At 42.4% G+C, this 17,827-nt stretch overlaps 1 protein-coding gene across 2 annotated transcripts in view; it reads left to right on the forward strand.

Moving 5' to 3' along the window:
* LOC122790032 (myosin-10-like) overlaps nt 1-17,427 on the forward strand; it is a 1,094,188-nt gene extending 1,076,761 nt beyond the window's left edge. For both annotated transcript variants that reach the window (XM_044057583.1, XM_044057584.1), the window contains one exon: nt 10,237-17,427. In XM_044057583.1, coding sequence (XP_043913518.1) covers nt 10,237-12,521 — 2,285 coding nt within the window. In that variant the 3' untranslated portion in view covers nt 12,522-17,427. The remainder of the gene's footprint in view (nt 1-10,236) is intronic.
* Nucleotides 17,428-17,827: the final 400 nt, after the last annotated feature.

The following is a 17,827-nucleotide window of genomic DNA, read 5'->3' on the forward strand; positions in this document are numbered from 1 at the left end:
GGAGGTGTGATAGGGAAAAAAAGAGGTAACTGGGAGCATATGTTTTTATATTGCAATGAACTGGTAGACTTTAGAAATTCCCTACAGAGTACTCTGGCAGAAATATTGGGTGAGCAAATGAGTGTAACTAAGGAAATGATTTTTTGAGCTGGGATACAGGATATGAATTGTCTAGACATAGTAAAGCCTTGTTAAGTTTAATTCTGGTGGCTACCAAAAAAGCAGTTACTAGAAAATGGAAATTAAAGTCCAAACCAACAGTATTTGAAATATTGTAGATGAGGTAAAAGAACTGGAAATGGGATCTTTAGAAAAAGACAGGCATAAAGGTCAGCCATAACGGTTACGTTGTTTATCTCACAGGCAGAAGGTACAAGGTTTGATTCTCCCCTTTGAAAGGAAAATTGGCTAGGCTTAAAATGGCCCACAAGGGCAGCTAGCCTAGTGTTTGCCTATGAACCTATGAAACTATGAACCTATATTCCTCAACCCTGGTGATGATCTTAAACTCCTGTCAGCTATGTGACTTATGTATTGAAATGTTGCCTGAAATGAAGAGCGCCAAAAAACCAAAAACAACGACAAAAAACCCTAAAAAGACCAAATCTCAAAAATCGATCTTCTTAAAAGCAAGTCCCCCTGCAGCCCACCTCCCCTGAACTTTTATATATATATATATATATATATATATATATATATATATATATATATATATATATATGTGTGTGTGTGTGTACACCAACTCTGAGATTGCTATACCTTGGAGAAATGGCATCTTGGAATTGGTGTATACAAGTTCCATCTTTTGGCCATTCAGTCTCCACATTTTGGGACTTGCTCTAATGGGTCCTGACATTTCAAATTGTTACCTACATACACACACACACATGTGTGCATTCGCACATACACGCACACACACACACACACACACACACACACACACACACACACACACACACACACACAAACACACACGCATATAAGTAAGTAATAAAAACATACTTTTGAGCGACAGAATGAAAGAATAATGTTCAGAAAATCCTGAGGTACAGAATGGAAGAACATACAGACTCCTCAGTGACTACAGCTTGAGGTCAGAACTGAGTCTCCTCAGGGACTACAGCTGGAGGTCAGAACTGAATCTCCTCAGCGACTACAGCTGGAGGTCAGAACTGAGTCTCCTCAGCGACTACAGCTGGAGGTCAGAACTGAGTCTCCTCAGCGACTACAGCTGGAGGTCAGAACTGAGTCGCCTCAGTGACTACAGCTGGAGGTCAGAACTGAGTCTCCTCAGCGACTACAGCTGGAGGTCAGAACTGAGTCTCCTCAGCGACTACAGATGGAGGTCAGAACTGACTCCCAGAAGTGAGGTAGAACTGGTAATTACTGTGCTACTGCACTGTCCTAAAACTCTGTTCTACAGCCCTAAACTGGGGGCAGACTGGATTTCTTGCCCTACCATTCTAGGGGAGTAGGATTAGTTCACAGAATTGTTGAACGGTACTCACTGACTGTTTACATTTTCTACATTTCACTCAGTTTGTTAAACACAGTCAAGTACTGTTTTTCAATGTTAGTTTTAGATATATACCCCCCACGTCTGTCATTGGGGCATCTCATACTACCACTAAAAAAATAACCTTGAGGAAGAATATCTTCCACAAGGCTAAGTCTGCCCAAAGGCTGTAGGAACTTGAGTCATAATGTTAGAGTTGGGAGGACATAGGGTGCAGCACAGAAGCTTCCAGAATGCCCAGACACCATCAGACTGGCAGATGAGTGAAATGCAGAGTCACTGAATTATTATAATTTGAGTCAGACTTCAGGGAAACGTGATTTCTGCTACTGCTGGGTCTAATCATCTGACTCTGGTTTTGGAAGTGGCTGACTATCATGCAGCCTTTCCTGCTTTGTGGTCAGCATTTCATTGTTTTCTTTCCATGCCCTTGTCACCATTTCCACTGTCCTCCATCCGAACATGTACTTGCTACCATCTGCTGTACATTCTGTTTCTTTTCTATTCGTTCATCATTCACCTGCCACATTATCTGTCTGTTGCTATGATACTCATTACCCTCATCAGTTTCCCTGGCTCCTCCCCTTACCCAACATCACCTTCCAGCCCTGTCTGGTCTCTGTTGCCACCATTTCCTCTCTGTGTTCACTTACTTTTTCTTGTGTGGCACTGATTTGTATTCATTCCTCCCTCTGTGTCATTTAAACTATTCTGTACTCCACACCTTTAGTCCAGTGTTTTATTTATTTATTTACTTTTATTTTTGATACCCAGGTAAGCCCACTGGACACAATCATCCCTTTTCATAGGTAACTCAGGAGCATTGATTGGTTAAGCGGTTTGCTCAGAATCATACCATAGGCAAACAAAGGTTGAAGGAACAAACTGTACTCTAGACTCAGGAAGCAGCTTATTTACAAGCTAGAGCTTTAGTCTTCTGAAGCTGAACTTGTCAGTCATGCTTCATCCTCATACCCAGGATCCCTCATTCCTCAACCTACAGGTTCATATCCTGCAGTGCACCCTCCCTGCCCATATATCAAAAGACTGAAATGTCACTCAATGTATATTTTTTGAACATTGTATTAAATCACAACTGAAACAATGACATACATACATACATGTACATAATGTTGTTTCGTATTGTTTTCATGCAGAATACCTATATTCTTTTTCAAAAAGTATATTCACTCCAACACTACATAATTTTCCTAGTTCCTGTCATCCTTTAAACCTCATTCTTTCTCTTCAGTGTTATTCTGTATGCATGAACCATAGTTTCCACAAATTCAGTTTAGTTCTTTGCAATTTAGTCATTCCTTTTTCTAACTATCCCATTGGCAGTCCTTTTGTCTCCTTTACAAGGTTCAGTACTTCATTTACATTTGATTACATTATGATTTCCATTTTTAGCAACTGCTTTTTTCAGTAGATGATAGCATTAAACTTAATACAGCTTAACTATGTCTAACTAATTCAGATACGTTGTGCCAGCTCAAAAGAATAATTTATTTAGTTATAGCCATTTGCTTCCCCAATATTTCTGGCAAAGTACATTGTACTGAGATTTTAAAACTTGCCAGCTTGTTACACTCCCAAAAAATGTTTTCCCATTTACCACAGTCTTTCCCATCACACCTCCAGCCCGAGTCACAGCTGGGTCTTTTAGCACCCACTTCCATTCCCTGATCTGGTGCCCCTCAGCTCCAAGCTGAGTGGCAAAAAAAAAAGATCCATTGGTGGTCTGTTTCCCAAACCTGGTGCTCCTTCCAACTTTCACAGGCATTTGAGTTTCAGACTTCATATTCTTTAGAAAATGCATGCTTATTCAAAATCTGTAATATGTTATTCTAACAACTTTGTAAGAAAAAATCATCAACTTTTAAGTGCAACAAACCGATTGCTACAAAGTATCATGTTTTAGCTATCCCTACTGTACTGGACATTGTAGATGATGCCTTCTTGGAATCTAGCCTGGCCCCAGAAAGTTTACCTCCGGTTCCCAGGAAACCTGACAGGTATTACAGAGTACCTGACTCTCACAATTTCTTCTTTAAGAACCCTACTGCAGACCCAGAGACCATTTCACAGGGACCCAAAGGCATTAAGGCTACTACTGCCAAAAACCCTACCCCCTCTGACAGAGATTCCATGGCCCTGGACAGATGAGTAAGAAGGTATACACTACTTTGGCCATTAGGGTCTTAAACTGCCAGTTTCATATGTTAAAGTATCAGCAGCATATTATTGGACTACGTAAACAGAAAATTATGTTGATTCCTGACTGTGCTGAAAATAAAGAATTACAGGATTTAATGCATTCTGCTGAACAAGTTGGTAAACATACTTTGCAATGTGGTTTTGACTCTTTAGAAGCATCTTCAGGGCTGCTATCATTGGGTCTATTCTTAGAAGGCATGCTTGGTTTAAGGAGCAAAATTTGCCAGATCATGTTAAAGCTAAATTACTGGATGCTTCCTTAAACCAAGACCGCCTGTTTGGCAACAAAGCAGAAGAAGTACTTAAAAAGATGGAGGAAAAAGTTAAATCTATGCAAACTGTTAAAGATTTCCTGCAAGTGCAGCCTCCCAGATTTAGTAGGCATTGGCCCTTCTAAGAATTGGTCCTTTCCTGTCTCATCCAGGCCTTCTCAGTCCAAACCCAGGACCAGCAGACCATCCAGGCTACAGTCTCAAGGTACTCACAGGCCTAAGCAGTGGGGGGCTTCCACTTCCAAAGCTGGAAGTAGTAAGACCCCCCCATGGAAAAATGTCACAATGACTTAACCTTAAACCTTCCAAGCCCTGCACAACTGCCTGCTCCTTTAGGGGGAAAGATCGTCCTGCATGCAAAAAACTGGGAACTCATTACCCAAGACGAATGGGTTTTAAATATAGTTTTTCAAGGATACAGATTCCACTTCCACACCTTACCAACCCCAAATGGTCGGCCAGACCTACATCCAAATCAGTGGGCAGAGGCTCAACTGCAGGTTCTCTCTCTCCTAAGTATCAGGGCTATTCAACCTGTCCCAGCAGAGGAATGGGGACAAGGTTGTTACTCAAGACTTTTCCTGGTACCCAGAAAAGACAGCTCCTGGCATTCTATCCTGGACCTCTCTATTCTAAACACCTTTTTGGTAATCCCAAAATTCAGAATGCTAGCTCTTCATCAGCTGCTTCCCATCATCATCTTCTTTTGGCTGTTCCCATTAGGGGTCGCCACAGTGGATCATCTGTTTCCATTTCTTCCTGTCCTCTGCATCTTGCTCTTTCACACCAGCCGCCTACATGTCCTCTCTCACCACATCAATAAACCTTATCTTAGGCCTTCCTCTTTTCCTGTTACCTGGCAGCTCCATCCTTAGCATCCTTTTCCCAATATACCCAGCATCCCTCCTCAGCACATGTCCAAACCAATGTAATCTTGCCTCTCTGGATTTGTCTCCAAACTGCCCAACCTGAGCTGACCCTCTAATATACTGATTCCTAATCCTGTCCATCCTAGTCACATCCAATGCAAATCTTAACATCTTTAACTCTGCCACATCCAGCTCTGACTCCTGCCTTTTCATCAATGGGTCTCCAACCCATATAACATAGCTGGTCTCACTACCCTCTTGTAGACCTTCCCTTTCACTCTTACTGGTACCCGTCTGTCACAAATCACTCCTGACACTCTTCTCCACCCTGCCTGTACTCTCTTCTTCACCTCTCTTCCACACTCACCATTACTCTGAACTGTTGATCCCAAGTACTTAAACTCATCCACCTTTACCAACTCTACTCCCTGCATCCTCACCATTCCTCTACCCTCCCTCTCATTTACACACATATATTCTGTTTTAGCCCTGCTGACCTTCATTCCTCTCCTCTCTAAAGCATATCTCCACCTCTCCAGGGTCTCCTCAACCTGGTCCCTACTCTCACTACATATCACAATGTCATCTGCAAACATCATAGTCCACGGGGCCTCCTGTCTAATCTCATCTGTCAACCTGTCCATCACCACTGCAAATAAGAAAGGGCTCAGACCTGATCCTTGATGTAATCCCACCTCCACCTTAAACGTATCTGTCACTCCCACCGCAGTCCTCACCAATGTCACACTACCCTTGTACATATCCTGTACCACTCTTACATACTTCTCTGCCACTCCCGACTTCCTCATACAATACCACAACTCCTCTCTAGGCACGCTGTCATATGCTTTCTCTAAGTCCACAGACACAATGCAACTCCTTCTGACCTTCTCTGAATTTCTCCAACAACACTCTCAGAGCAAATATTGCATCTGTAGTGCTCTTTCCTGGCATGAAGCCATACTGCTGATCACTAATCATCACCTCCCTTATTAACATAGCTTCCACTACTCTTTCCCATAACTTCAAGCTGTGACTGATCAATTTTATCCCTCTGTAGTTACTGCAGCTCTGCACATCACCCTTATTCTTAAAGATTGGTACCAAAACACTTTTTCTCCACTCCTCAGGCATCCTCTGACTTTCCAAAATTTCATTAAACAATCTGGTTAAAAATTGCACTGCCATTTCTCTTAAGCACCTCCATGCTTCCACTGGTATGTCATCTGGGCCAACAGCCTTTCCATTCTTCATCTTCTTCGTAGCTGTCCTTACTTCCTCCTTGCTAATCTGCTTCACTTCCTGATTCACTATCCCCACATCATCCAACCTTCTCTCTCTCATTCTCTTCATTCATCAGACTTTCAAAGTACTCTTTCCATCTACTCAACACACTCTCCTCACTTGTGAGTACGTTTCCCTCACTATCCTTTATCACCCTTACCTGCTGCACATCTTTCCCAGCTCTGTCCCTCTGTCTAGCTAATCGGTACAGGTCCTTTTCTCCCTATTTAGTGTTCAATCTCTCATACAACTCTCCATATGCCTTATCCTTAGCCTTCGCCACCTCTCTCTTTGCCATGCACCTCATCTCCTTATACTCATGTCTACTTTCTTCATCTCTTTGATAATCCCACTTCTTCTTCACCAACCTCTTCCTCTGTATACTCTCCTGTACTTCCTCATTCCACCACCATGTCTCCTTGTCCTCATTCCTGTGTTCAGATGTCACACCAAGCACCGTTCTAGCAGTCTCCCTTACTAGCTCTGCTGTAGTTACCCAGCTATTCGGTAACTCTTCATTGCCACCCAGTGACTGTCTTAACTCTTCCCTGAACTCCACCTCACAATCACCCTTTTTTAACTTCCACTGCTTGCTATGCTAGGCAAAAATGCCTGGTTGGCAACATTGGACTTAAAGGAAGCTTACCTGCACATTCCAATAAGGGAACCTTGCAGAAAATACCTACACTTCACAGCAGGCTCCATGCACTTTCAGTTATCTGCACTGGCTTTTGGCTTATCTACTGCGACCAGGGTATTCACAAAGTGCCTAGCTCCAGTCATTGCATTTTGCAGGCAAAGAAATATTCAAATATACCCATACCTGGACGATTGCCTAATTCAGGCAGAAAGCCAGGACATACTATTAAATCATCTGGCATTTGTAAAGAAACTGCTAAAGTCACTGGGGTACACCATAAACGAAAAGAAATCTCACCTAGTACCCTGCCAACAAATTGTATTCCTGGGAGCAAGTTTGAATACAACTTCCCAGATGGCCTACCTCACTCCAGAGAAACAAGTTTGACAGCCTACTTCAAACTACTGGCCACAAAGATCCAGCTATCTGCAAGGAAAATACTACAAGCCCTGGGGCTCATGGCCTCTTGCATTCTACTAATTCCATATGCAAGACTGCATATGAGGAAACTACAATGGTATCTAAAAATCCTATGGTGTCAACATTCTCAGGATCTGGAATCAATGATTCCTATCAGTCCTTGTATAAAGACAGAGTTCCTTTGGTGAGCAGAGGCCTGCTACCACAACAAGGGACTGCCATTCACTCTACCCCCTGAAACCCAAACCCTAACAACAGGTGTATCAGACTATGGAAGGGGGGTTCACTTGGCAGGGTAATGCATTCAGGGCAAATGGAACCAGAGTCAAATGCACCTGCATATCAATCAAAAAGAAATGTTAGCTGTACAAAATTCTCTGACAGCCTTCAAGGACCACATTCTTCCAGGACAATTATTGGTAAAGACAGACAACACCACTGTTATGTGGTACATAAACAAGCAGGGGGGAACCCACTCGTACCCTCTCTGCAGACTAGCCATGGCTCTGTGGAACACAGCCTTGAGCCACCAAGTGAACCTACAAGCTCAATTCAAACCAGGCAAGTTAAATTCACTGGCAGATGACTTAAGCAGAAATCTCATGGACCCACACGAATGGAAACTGGAACCAAAGATATTCAACATTTTGAGAAACAAATGGGGGAGCCCAGAGATAGACCTGTTTGTCTCCCCTCAGAACTACCAATTGGACAAAATTCTGCACAAGGACTCCCCACAGACAAGCTTGGAAAGTGGATGCCCTGTCCTTCACCTGGGGAAGCCTCTCAGTTTATGCCCCCCCCCCCTGCCTCTCCTCTCAAAAGTTCTGATAAAGATCAAACAGGACAAGCCAAGGACAATATTGATTGCACCAGACTGGCCACACCAACACTGGTACCCCCTCTTGCACAGTATGACACTGATGGAACCATGGCACCTGCCTCAGACCCCTTCCCTGCTGTCCCAGCAGGAGGGCCAGATTCTGTACCCCCAGCTTCAAACCCTGAACCTTGCAGCCCTCTATTTACCTGAGCTCTCCAATACCATCCCTCAGTAAGCAGGTGTTGGATGTCATTCTGGAGGCAAGGAGGCCTAGTACTAGAAAATCCTATGCTGAAAAGTGGAAAAGATACTGTTCCTGGAGTTAGACTCAGGGGATGTGCACAACAGTGCCCAGCTTACCACATATTCTTCAATACTTAACAGAGATGCTCCACAAGGGCCTTCGCTTCACATCTATTAAAATTCATGCCTCAGCCATTTCAGCGCATTATAATACTGGGCCACCCCTCTTCTCTCGCCCCCTGCTGAAGCAATTCCTTAAAGGGGTCAATAATTTAAGACCACCCAGGAGAGCCCCTACTCCAGCCTGGGACCTTAACTTTGTATTGGAAAAGCTCACGCTACCTCCTTTTGAGCCAGCTGCAACTGCAGAGTTGGAATTCCTTTCTTGAAAAACAGCCTTCCTTCTAGACTTCACTTTAGCAAGAAGAGTATCTGAATTATAGGCCCTCATGGCAGTGGAGCCCTTCATCATCTTCCATGCAGACAGGGTGTCCCTCAGGACTAATCCCTCCTTCATGCCCAAGGTGGTATCCAGTGTGACTCTTAATCAGTCCATTCATTTGCCAACCTTCTTTTCTAATCCACAGAACAAAGGGGAACGAATACTGCTCTCCTTAGATGTGCACAGACAACTTAGATTTTATTTGGACAGGACTAAGCCTCTCAGGAAAACTGAACAGTTGCTAGTTGATATTGCTGCAGGGGCAGAGGGGAAGGCCATTTCAAAGCAAATCATTGCTAGTGGATAGGATATTGCATTGATTTGTGCTATAAGCACCATGGAAAACCTACCCCACAGGGGATAAGATCACATTCCACCAGGGCTGCATCTACCTCTGCAGCCTTTCTCAGAGGAGTCCCTACCAGGGACATCCTAGAAGCTGCTACCTGGAGCTCTGTACATACCTTCACCAAGCATTACCACATGCCTATTTTTTTCTAAATCCAGAGCTGGTTTTGCCACTACAGTCTTGCAGGGCTCAATAGCTGGCCCTAATGCTCTCTAACTTCCTCCTCCCTTCCTTAGCTTTGGGAATCAACCCAAATGTGATGACTGCAACAGTGAAACATGAAGAACATAGTACAGTTGTGTACACTTACCATAAATGTAGATGTTCGAGTGCATTCACTGTTGCAGTCCTGGTTACCCTCCCTCCAGCCCCCTGACTTCTATTGGCTATACCTTTCTTCTTGTTTACTGTATTTAAGCTTTTGGGTGTATTTGCTTTTTGTTGGAGGTGTAACCTTGTATATAATTGCTTCCCATTATGGGGGCACCTGACATCTGGGGCAAGAAAATCTGATGTAATGGTGTCGGCTGCATGCTTTATACCCCTGACTACCTGACATCATGGAAGAAGAGACAGCATCCAACACAGGACGAAAGACTTTAATAATCAGGCCAGCTGAGGGCTACCTGCAAGCAGATAACACAAATGTAATGACTGCAACAGTGAATACACTCGAACACCTACATTTGTGATAAGTGTACACAACTGTACTTTTTCATGTCCAGAGAGGTGGAAGTTAAACCAGCCCAAGGCTATATCAGTGCTGCCAAAGTAACATTGCAGACTGTTCATTCAGATATCATGGCCTAGTATTTCATGTGCTGGTGAGAAATCTATGTAACACACCACGTGAATAAACAGTACCACTGGCAAGGAGATAGGAGCACTTCATATGTGTGGTGTCAGTCCCTCTCAAGGTGAATTTCTTGCTATATATGACCCAATCATAACCCGTTATGTTATAGTTTGTAACACGGTTATATAACAATAATTACCTTGTGTGAAAGACAAGTAATACATTTAGAACTACTGTGTCCCTTTCCACCTGGCCCATTATGCTAGCAAAATGTCTGAGACCACACATTAAATAAATAGTTGAAAAGTGTAATGTCAGTAATAGTGACTACTTATGATCATTGTCTTCTTTTCTCTTCCTAGTTCTACATGCCATGGAAATCAGTATTGAAAAAGACACGAAGACCGGAGCCACTCGAGTCCTGTCTGCTGATGCCATGACTGCAGCAGAATTTGAAGGCAAAGATGTATCTGAGGTGTACAGAGATGGTACAAAGGCTATTTACACTGTAGGATCCCAGGTAATAGAACAGGAAATGCAGCTCACTCCAGAGATGACAGAGGTCATTCTGAATCAGGTCAAACGACCAGAAGGTGAACCCGAGCTACTCAGCAAAGCAAAGAAGCAGGTAGCAGAAATTGTAAATGGCTTGGATGTTGAAGAACCATCTCTATGCCAAGAAGGAAAGCAAATCAGGGAGAGCTATGAAGCTAATACACAGGAGGAGCTTTCAGAGAGCAACCAGCTAGCAAACAATGAGGACAAGCTAGTGCTTCCCAAGGGAACAACAATTCCTGACAGCTACATAAAAAACATTGAAGTGCAGAGGGTTGGATCAGAGGAAGAAAACAATGTTCCTGTGACTTTGTTACAAACGGACAGGTCTGAAGTAGAGGTGCAGAAGAACTCAAATGTGGTGGTGTTACAAACAGACAGGAACCTGAATGAGATGGTTCCTTCCTTAATCCCTGCAGGACATGTTGCTTCCTTGGACACTGTCACTCTGACCTACAATGACCACTCTGACACCAATGCTGCAGGAGCTGAAGACTTGTTTGGCACAGTCCTCAGAGCTGAACGCGTCATCATAGCAGATGATGGGGAAGAGCTTTCCATGGATTTTGATTCAGATACTAGAGTCAATCCCATAGCATTAGATTTAGAAAGTCAACTGGAGAAAGAGAAACAGGAAGGTATTAACAGTGAGCCCACAAGACCAACACAGGATGACATTAAGAAGTTCCCAACCATCCATGATGTGCTTTCTGTAAATGAACAAATCCATGAACAGCAGACAAAAGGCACTGCTGTGGAAATGCATGAAGAATTGGGAACCACTGTACAGAACCTGTTACTCCAACAAGGGGAACCAGTACCAGAAATGGATAAGTTAATGGACAAAGACCAGAATTCATCGGTCCTCAAGCAGAACCCTTCTCTACAGGTGAATAAATTATTGTCTGAAGAGCCTACGTTGTTAGCAGTGGAAAGAGAAGAGGTCCCCATGCAGTTAAATCCATTTCTTCAAGATCAACATCCACCATTGCAGGATAAAAGTTCAACAATTGAGGATGAGAAATCATTGTTTGAGGAACAGAAAAAGGTATTCCATGAACAGAAACTAATTATGCAGAAAGAGGAACGTGGAGAGAATAGTGAACTCCATGAAGAAAAATCGGAACTCCATCAAGAGACATTATCACTTCAGAAGCTCACACTAGAAGTAAAGAAGCAGGAGAATTTCACAGAAGGTCAAAAGATGTCATCACAGGGGGAAAAACTGTTACCCGAGGTGCATAAGGAGGTGGTACATAACCAAGAACAAATAGTGGAAGAGCAGAACCCACCGCAGCAGTTGGAAGAAATGACACATGAGGAGAACGTATCAGTAATACAGGAATTACAAGCTGTACAGGCCCATGTATCACCACTGCAGGGGACACACCTGATACTCAAGGAGCATAAGCAAGTGGTATTTGGCCAGGAAGACATGGTAGGGGAGCAGAAATCACCACAGCAGTCAGCAACAATGGTAGATAAAGACAATGAGCCAGTAATAGCAGAGGAAGAACAAGCTCTGCAAGGCCATGCATCATTGCTTCAGCAAGAGACGCTGCTACCTAAGGAACATGTACCAATGCTTAGGGAACAGGATTTGGACATTCGAGATGAGAAGGCATCCCATGGGGACACAGTTTTATTCCATGATCAGAATCTGCTGCTTCAGAAAGAAAACCTGTCAGGTGATGAGGAAAACCCTATGTTACAGGAAGAGGAAGCAGTGGTCCAGGAACAGTTACCCCTTCTCCAAGAAAGGCCTGAACCCACAGCTGTTGTTCTGAACGCAAATGCAGATGGTGGTGGTAACAAGCCTGAGACCCAGCCTTTACCGGAAGAAATAAAACCTACAGTGCTGCATTCATTTCAGGCTGCAGAACCTCTTTTGCGTGAGACACATTTAGAACCAAGCACAACCAGCAGGTCTCCTGCCCACAACACTGCTTCCTTATCAACGGCCGATGCTGTTTCAAAGCCTGTACATGCTGCAATAGAATCAAGTCAGAATACAGAGCCAGAAACCCGAATGGATGGAAAGCAGCTGGCTCAACCCAAACAGAAAACATGCCAGTGTTGTTCTGTGATGTGACATTCCACAAAACAATCAGTTGTCACATGGGAAAACACAACTGCAACAGGGATTTGGTGAGGACCAGTAAGCAAAGAGCCATAAAAATGACTACACTCCAAGTACGTGTTTCTGAGATTCTGAAAAGGAAACATAATAGAAAGGACTGCGACATTTGTACCCAGGCTGTAAAAGCCATCATGTTAAAGGACTGTGACATTTGTACCCAGGCTGTAAAAGCCGTCATGTTAAAGGACTGTGACATTTGTACCCAGGCTGTAAAACCCGCCATGTTAATGGACTGCGACATTTGTACCCAGGCTGTAAAAGCCATCATGTTAAAGGACTGTGACATTTGTACCCAGGCTGTAAAAGCCGTCATGTTAAAGGACTGCGACATTTGTACCCAGGCTGTAAAAGCTGTCATGATGACATCTGCTGCAGTACACTCTGACTGGAGTGTACATTGTAAATCACAGAGAAACTGACGTCTCAGTTTTCTTTAACATCATCTTCTTCACTTTTTGTTGGATTTTAACTGTAAATGAATCTCTAATTTTAAGAAAAAAATAACTTTATAATAGCAATTGCAACATGTCAGGCTCCATTTGATTTGGTTATCATTAGTTTACTGCATCATTTATAAGGGCCACCATGTGAAACAGCAAGCCAATAAATGTGGATAAAGTAGCTACTACAAAATAAAAAGTCAGGTTTTCTGTTTTACTGTATCATTTATAAGGGCCACCATGTGAAACAGCAAGCAACTAAATGTGGATAGAGTTGTTACTACAAAATAAAAAAGTCAGGTTTTCTGATTTATAAATGTACTTTTCTTTTAACTTTCTGTGAGTCAGGTTTGCGTACCATCCCTCTGTGTTGCCTTAATTTCCTAGACAATGGAATGCCATGGGTCCAGTTTACAGTCAGTGATTTTACAGACTTCTACTGAATGAAAACATCTGTCATAACCGTGTCCGATTGTGTCTAATCTGAGTTTGTCATTTCATCAGTTCCAGTCTCTTGTCAAAAGGGAACAGTTTCAGTACAAATGAAAAAATATATAAGTAAATAAAAATATTCAAGATACTGATTGAATGTTATTGCACTAACTTTATGGAAGTTAGTGAAAAATGACTGGAAAGTGTCCACTGGTCAAATAACTAGAAATGGCTGCTTATAAGTGAAGCAAAAGGGCCATCTAGGTTAAAATATTAAAATTCTCCGAAATCTTAAAAGGGAAAGTTTTACCCCTTTCCAAGGGAAACTGTAGTGTTGATTATATTATTAAATGGAGTTGAGGGTGCAAAGCTTTCTGCACATTGAGTTTGTGAAATGCATTGAGTTTTGATTTTATAAGTGTATTCAAATTTTCCCCTATCTGAATTTCCTGCTCTAGACTACTGTAACCATAAGCAGACAGTAATGCATTGTTAGACGGTCTTAATCTGTCACTGCCAGAATAATATAGTATGAGTTTAATGGAGTTATGTATGAGAACACTGAATGTACAACCCCCTTGTTCTTTTCTCCCAGTGATACCACTGTCATTGAAGTCATGTACATCCAGGCAACTAATGTTAACTAGAAACACTGCCTTTCCTGGGCTAGGGCTCTGTAAACTGGAAATGAGCAGTTGTTATAGTCAGTAATAGGGCACTGCACTTGTTTCTACATGGAAACTACACATTCAGAACCAATTGCATTGCAGTCCCTCCCCACACCAAGATTTGTGCTCAGTGTTGTTACTGAATGGCTGCTTTGTAACTGATGGTGATGTGCTCCATGCAGGGACAAATGTTTTGGAGGCAGCATAGTATGTTGGCGAAGGTGTTGGACTTCAAACCTAGAAATCATCTTCCTGCATGACTACTACAGTTAGTGACCCCAAGGAAGTATTTCACTTGTGATCCAAAGACATCCCAGAAAAAGGACCATTCATTTTGGTTGACGTAAACAGTCAACCAAACAAAATAAGTGAACAAATAAAACAGAATGCCAGTCCCACTATGGCATCCATGGTTGTCATTTACACTATTACAGTAGTGAGTGGTAGCACCATGCTGCTGTCTTGCAGTAATACATGCAGTCAAGAAGATATGCTACATTTGTGTGCTAATTAATACAACCAGGAATACATGCTGTACTCTTGCAGTAATCTGTGCCAGCAGAGGTGCATGCTGCATTACTATAGTAATGCACGCAGGCAGGGAGACATGCTGCACTCTTGCATTAATCTGTGTCAGCAGAAGGACATGCTGCATTTCTTAAGTAACCTATACAGGCAGAGAGACATGCTGCATTCCTGCAGTAATACATGCAGGTACAGAGACTGCTGTACTCTTGCAGTAAAAATGGGGAGGCATACCATACTCTTGCAGTAATGCATGCGGTCATGTTAGCATGTTGGACTTCTGCAGTTATCCATACTGTCAAGTGGTGATGCTACATTTCTGCAGTAATTCATGCAACCATTGGGATTTGTTGTACTTGTGTATTAATTCAAGCAGGTGAGGGACTTTGCTGCATTCTTGCAATAGTATCTTCAGCTACCTTATATACTGCATTCCTGCAGTAATTCATGGGGCAGAGAGATATTCTATACTTCTGCAATAATTCATGTAGAATGCAGGTAGGGGTACATCTAGTCAAGCACAGGAGATGCAATGTAGTGCTGCAGTAATCTGTGTAGGTAGGGGGAACCATGCTGTATTCTTGGAGTAACCATGCAAGCAGGGAGACATACTTCACTCTTGCTGTAGTCCTTCTATACTGGAGTAAATACTACAATCCTATGGCAGTCTATCCATCAGGTGGACATGTTGCACTTCACAGGAATATATTCAGACTGTGGGTGATGCTTCTGTCCTGCACTAATCCATGTATCCATGGTAACTTGCTGTGTTCCTGCAGTAATCTATGCCATCAAGAGATGATGCTGTACTGTTTCAGTAATACAATCAGTCATGAGGACTTGTTGCACTTTTTGTAGTAATTCATGCAGACAAGGGGACGTGCTGCCCTCCTGCAGTAATTCACACAATTGAGGAGCTTGCTGAATTGCTGCAGTAATATGTACAGCCACAAAGACGTGCTGCCCTCCTGCAATAATTCACACAGTTGAGGAGCATGCTGAATTGCTGCAGTAATATGTACAGCCACAAAGACATGCTGCCGTCCTGCAGTAATTCCCACATTTGAGGAGCATGCTGAATTGCTGCAGTAATATGTACAGCCATGGAGATTTAATGTAGTCCTGTAGTAATTTATGTAGTCAGGAGACTTTGCTGCAGTCCTTTAGTGATGCATGTAAATATGGAGATTTGCTGCATTTCTACATCGATCAGTGCATGCAGACATTGTAACATGCTGCAGCTCTGCAGTTATCAGTGCTATTCAGGAATGATGCTACATTGCTTCAGTATTGTATGGACCCATGGAGACTTGCTGCAGACCTTCAATAATCTATACAGACAAGGGGGTTTTCTGCCTTCTTTCAGTAACACATACAGTCTGGGGATTTCCAGTACTTTTTATAGCAATCAGTGCAGGCAGGGGAACATGCAGCACTACTGCAGTAATCAATGCAGGAAGAGAGACATGTTTTACTGCTGCAGTAATCACGCAGTGAGAGAGATATGCTATACTGCTGCACTCCCATAGTAATTTGTGTAGGCAAGTGGACTCACTACACTTGTGCAGTAATCTATGCAGGCAGAGAGACATATTGTACTGCTGCTGTAATAATGCATAAGGAGGATATGCTGCAGTCATGCAGTACGCCATGCAAACAGAAGACATGCTGTACTGCTACAGTAATCCTACAGTCAGGGGAACATACAAGACACCTACAGTAATCCATACAGGCAGGGAAAGACGCTGTACTGCTGCGGTAGTCTTGCAATCAGAAGGACATGTTGCACTCCTGCATTAATCCATGCAGTCAGGGAGGCATGCTGTACTACTGCAGTAAGCATGCAGTTAGGAAGACATGCTAAACTCCTACAGTAATTCATGTTGGCAAGAAGGCATGCTGTGCTGCTGCAGGAAGCCATGCAGTCAGGGGTGTATGCTGCACACTTATGCATGTTGGTGGAGGGAAGAGACTGCTAATCCTGACTGATGAATTCATATGCCATCTTTCAGTGTTCTCTTTTACCTTCCTATGGGCTACAACACTGAGCTATTTATAGGTCTTTAAATCTGTATTTGTTACAGTGAAACTTGGAAACACTGGGAGAAAATCAAGTGTTTCCTTTTCTTAGCTTGATATTAAGTGAAATAGCATACATTTCTTGCAGTCTGTGAACTCATTTCTGTGAAGAATTGGCTTTGTGTCATGTGCTGAAGATATGTAGATTTTGTTGAGAAATGTAATAAACAAATTTAACATATTGGGCTCTGACTGTAAATTTACTAGGGGTGGTCCTGACTGTAAGTATATTAGAAAATACACATTGCGACTTGCAAGGTCAGACATATACCAGGTGGAAATGGAATAAATGGGAACATACATCCTTAGTATCACTGTAGTGAGTGAATGTAGACAAGGTTCTTATATGCGACTGATATACATAACAGGAAGATTAGTACAAAAACATGAAGTGCTTTCATATGTTTCATAAAACCATTTGGAGTGGATTCACTTTTGGTATGGATAGCTCCTAATGCAAACTCTGTAACAGTAATTTAAAGTAAATTCCTTACTCTTCGGCTTAACCACTTTCACTGCAAGGACCACCTTTTTTAATGTAATAAATGAGAGTAAATCTGCAGAAGCAGGAATTGGTAAAGTTCTTATTGAACATTTCCTTAATATGCCACTGCTCCTTTGGCATATAATTCATTTTGGAAGATACTGTCTGATTTTTTTAATGTAACTTGTGAATAGGCTGTGTTTCTTATTAAAGGCAGATAAGTGAATCATCCTCTGTGTTCTGGTATTCTTTGTTAAAAGTTCTGGTTAGCTGGTTGATGTGTACAACCGAAAGAGGTCATGAGTATTGTGCTATGCACACTTACTATACAATTACAATGATTACAGAATGCACACTTACTACACAATTACAATCACTGCAGTGGTACAATTCCCTTGTTTTATTTCTGTTCTGATTACTTCTGCTACCACTTCACAATGTCATCCTTGGCTTTCTGCGTGTTATCATACAATCCATCTTCTTAACATTCCAGCTTGTGTTTTTTGTTGTGCTCACTCTAATGTGCTTAGTCACAGCAACACCTGAAGGACATGTTTTCAGCAGTTTAAGGTCAAGTTATAAGCAAAATGCCGTTGCCTGAGTTATTAACCTTAATATGAGGGAAGTGAA

The sequence above is a fragment of the Protopterus annectens genome, chromosome 15.part0 (genome assembly GCF_019279795.1).
Source record: "Protopterus annectens isolate FY-2018-M chromosome 15.part0, PAN1.0, whole genome shotgun sequence".
Classification (NCBI taxonomy): Eukaryota; Metazoa; Chordata; order Ceratodontiformes; family Protopteridae; genus Protopterus; species Protopterus annectens.